The 2720-nt window shown below is 45.6% G+C and overlaps 1 protein-coding gene across 2 annotated transcripts in view; it reads left to right on the top strand.

Moving 5' to 3' along the window:
• GLIPR2 (GLI pathogenesis related 2) overlaps window positions 1–2031 on the top strand; it is a 19437-nt gene extending 17406 nt beyond the window's left edge. The window contains exon 5 of one of the 2 annotated variants that reach the window (XM_006911583.3): window positions 496–2031. In XM_006911583.3, coding sequence (XP_006911645.1) covers window positions 496–656 — 161 coding nt within the window. In that variant the 3' untranslated portion in view covers window positions 657–2031. The remainder of the gene's footprint in view (window positions 1–495) is intronic. The other variant, XM_015589063.2, reaches the window with a different exon arrangement.
• The last annotated feature ends 689 nt before the right edge of the window (window positions 2032–2720 follow it).

The raw sequence follows: 2720 nt of genomic DNA, 5'->3' as shown, positions 1-2720 counted from the left end.
TGGCATCATGGAAACCCAAAGGGGAGAGTGCTTTGAAAAGGGGAGGAGTCAACCTTATTAAATGTTCCTGAGATGTCAAGGGGGATGAGGACGAAGGGACGATTGGGAAGGAACATGGAGATCGTTGGTAACTTTCAAGAGTGCAGTTTGTGGGGAGGGTTGGAGGCAGGTGCCAAGTAGGGTCGCATTCTTGTTGTTGGGGTCACTGGGCTTTGTCATGATATCTGGGAGACCCATGAAACCTTTGGGCTTCGGAAAGTGGTGAGGTGAGTAGGGTCTGTGTGGCTGATCGAGAGGACCTGATGCTATAAAAAAATCAGGCAGTTGGTGTGTTTTGTGTCTCCTTCATCTGATTGCTATTTGCAAAGATAAGCTTCCTCGAGCCTGGAAAGATGGTATAGGAGCTCAAGAATCATTTGAAACATCCTTCTTCAGGCTCTGATAACTAACCTGTTCCCCTTCCCTCCCCCCACCCCCCCACCTGCTCCCCTACAGGACACTTCACGGCCATGGTGTGGAAGAACACAAAGAAGATGGGAGTGGGGAAGGCATCTGCAAGTGATGGGTCCTCCTTTGTGGTGGCCAGATACTTCCCAGCAGGGAATGTTGTTAACCAGGGCTTCTTTGAAGAAAATGTGCTGCCTCCAAAGAAATAACTTGTCAAACATAATGGGAAGGTGGCAGACTTAAGAACGTGGTATGAAGTACCTAGAAGAACATTAGCTGTGTGTTTGTCCTTGTGGGTGTACATGCTTGTGTGTGATGCATGTGTGCATCTCTTGCACACATACTCGGATATACAGTTCTGTATGAACTCATTCTTGTCAAAAGAATGAGCATATGAAGGCTTTACTCTGATAGTTACCTAGACCACAATTATTTGGACTTTGGGGGCAAAATCAATTTTTAAACTTTTTTTTTCATTTTTTTAAGCAAACTACTTTTGTACGTTTCTTACTTTTAATATCCATCCCTGGACTTTTTATATTCCTCATGTTTGTGATACTGAGAACTGAAGTTCATTTTTTGTGATCTTCATACATTGTAATCTACTTGTGGTAGATATTTAAAAATATTAAACCTTCATTTAAATGTGACATAAAATGCAGCTTTAAACACATAAATATAAAGCAGCTTCCATGAGAAAACTGGTGTAGGCAGGAGTTCCATCTCACAGAATTACTGAGATTTCTCAGTTGTAAGACATGATGTCATCTGCATGCCTCCTGGAATTCTCTAATGGGATTGCCAAAGAACAAATGGAGAAGAAAACTTTACTTCTTTGCATTTTTCTACCTTTAAATAGCAAAGTACCACTACCACAACTACCCCTTGCCCCCTCCCCCATCTTTTTTCTTAAAATTCTCTGGCATTTCAGGGCTCAATATGTTTCCTGATTTCTGGAGAACTGGGCAAGGCCTGAAATTCACCCCTCCCCCACCTCTGCTGGGCGGCCCAGGACCCGTTCTGGGAGAGAGCCCCTCATACTGCCTGGGCTCTCAGCCAAGCGGCCTTGGATGGATGAAGTCAGTGAGTGTGGGGGAGAGGGTGAGCTCACTCAGGGCCCCCAGAGGAAGCTCTCCAGCCTCTGCCCTCCCCCTGACACACAGGGCGGGAGCCCGGGCTATTCGTGGCAGCTGTGGCTGCAGCTGTGCTGCTGTACCCTCCCAGAATGTGTGACAGGCCCAAATGTTCCTGGGAGATATCCCATGCGGGGCTTAGAGTCGCTAATTTGGTTCTGTGTTTTGCCTCAAACTGCACAAAGCTCCCCTAAACAACAATTTCGTATGGTGGGGGAGGGACCAATCCAGAGGCCAAGCTGAGTGTCCCTGAAACCATGGCATCTCCAGGTGGTAAGATAGCAGGAGCAGGAGTTAGGGAGTTACCTGCTTAAAGACTGGAGTCTGAGCAGGCCAGTCTGATACATGCTTCCCGAAGGTCTGTGTTGCACTGTGAACACAGTCTCATGCTGTGCCCTTCATTTCACCCAGAGATATTGACTAAGACAACAATAAAATCTTTTGTGTAATATTTTCTTCCTCTGTGATTCATACCCGATTCTTTATCGGTGACTAAGGTAACCCATAACTCTGAGTTCCTGTCTAAGCTTCTGAATGCCTCCAACTTTTTCCCCTGTAGACTGTGTTCTTTGGGTAGCCATGTTTTGAACCATGTGACCTATCACCACATAGTTGATTGGACTAGAGTGGATATGGACCAAGAATTTGAGCTAAGAATGGAGAGATAAACTAAAACTAAATTTTTTAGTTTACCAGGGAAACTAAAAAATTAAGGATGCCATGACTTTGAATTAGGGCCAGGGCAAGCCAAAGCTATGCTACCCAAGTTACCCAAGTTGGAAATACTGTATATAGAAATGAGAATGCCAGTTGTTAGGAGTACAAAAGAGGTGGAGATACTGAAAGACAGTTCCTGAATTTTCCAGTTCCAGGCAAGATCTGTGTATCTTTAAAACATGCACCTCATTTTTTTCAAGGCTTCCCAACAAACTGATATTACCTGATGGTCCCCAGAAGGTTAGAATATTAGGTCCCCTCCCCTAGGGAGTCTCCATGAACAGAAAATGCTGAGCTAGGCAGGACACTGAGGATACGTGAGGGACTTGGGCCGAGGCCTTTTTCTGGCCACATCTGGGCAGCCACTCTGAGCAACGGGGACTCAATGACCAGTCAATGAACTTCCTGGTGGCTACGAGGGAC

This window comes from Pteropus alecto, unplaced genomic scaffold (genome assembly GCF_000325575.1).
Source record: "Pteropus alecto unplaced genomic scaffold, ASM32557v1 scaffold114, whole genome shotgun sequence".
NCBI classification, from domain to species: domain Eukaryota; kingdom Metazoa; phylum Chordata; class Mammalia; order Chiroptera; family Pteropodidae; genus Pteropus; species Pteropus alecto.
The sequence above is the reverse complement of the archived record's forward strand: the minus strand, read 5'-3'. Positions and strand labels throughout refer to the sequence as shown.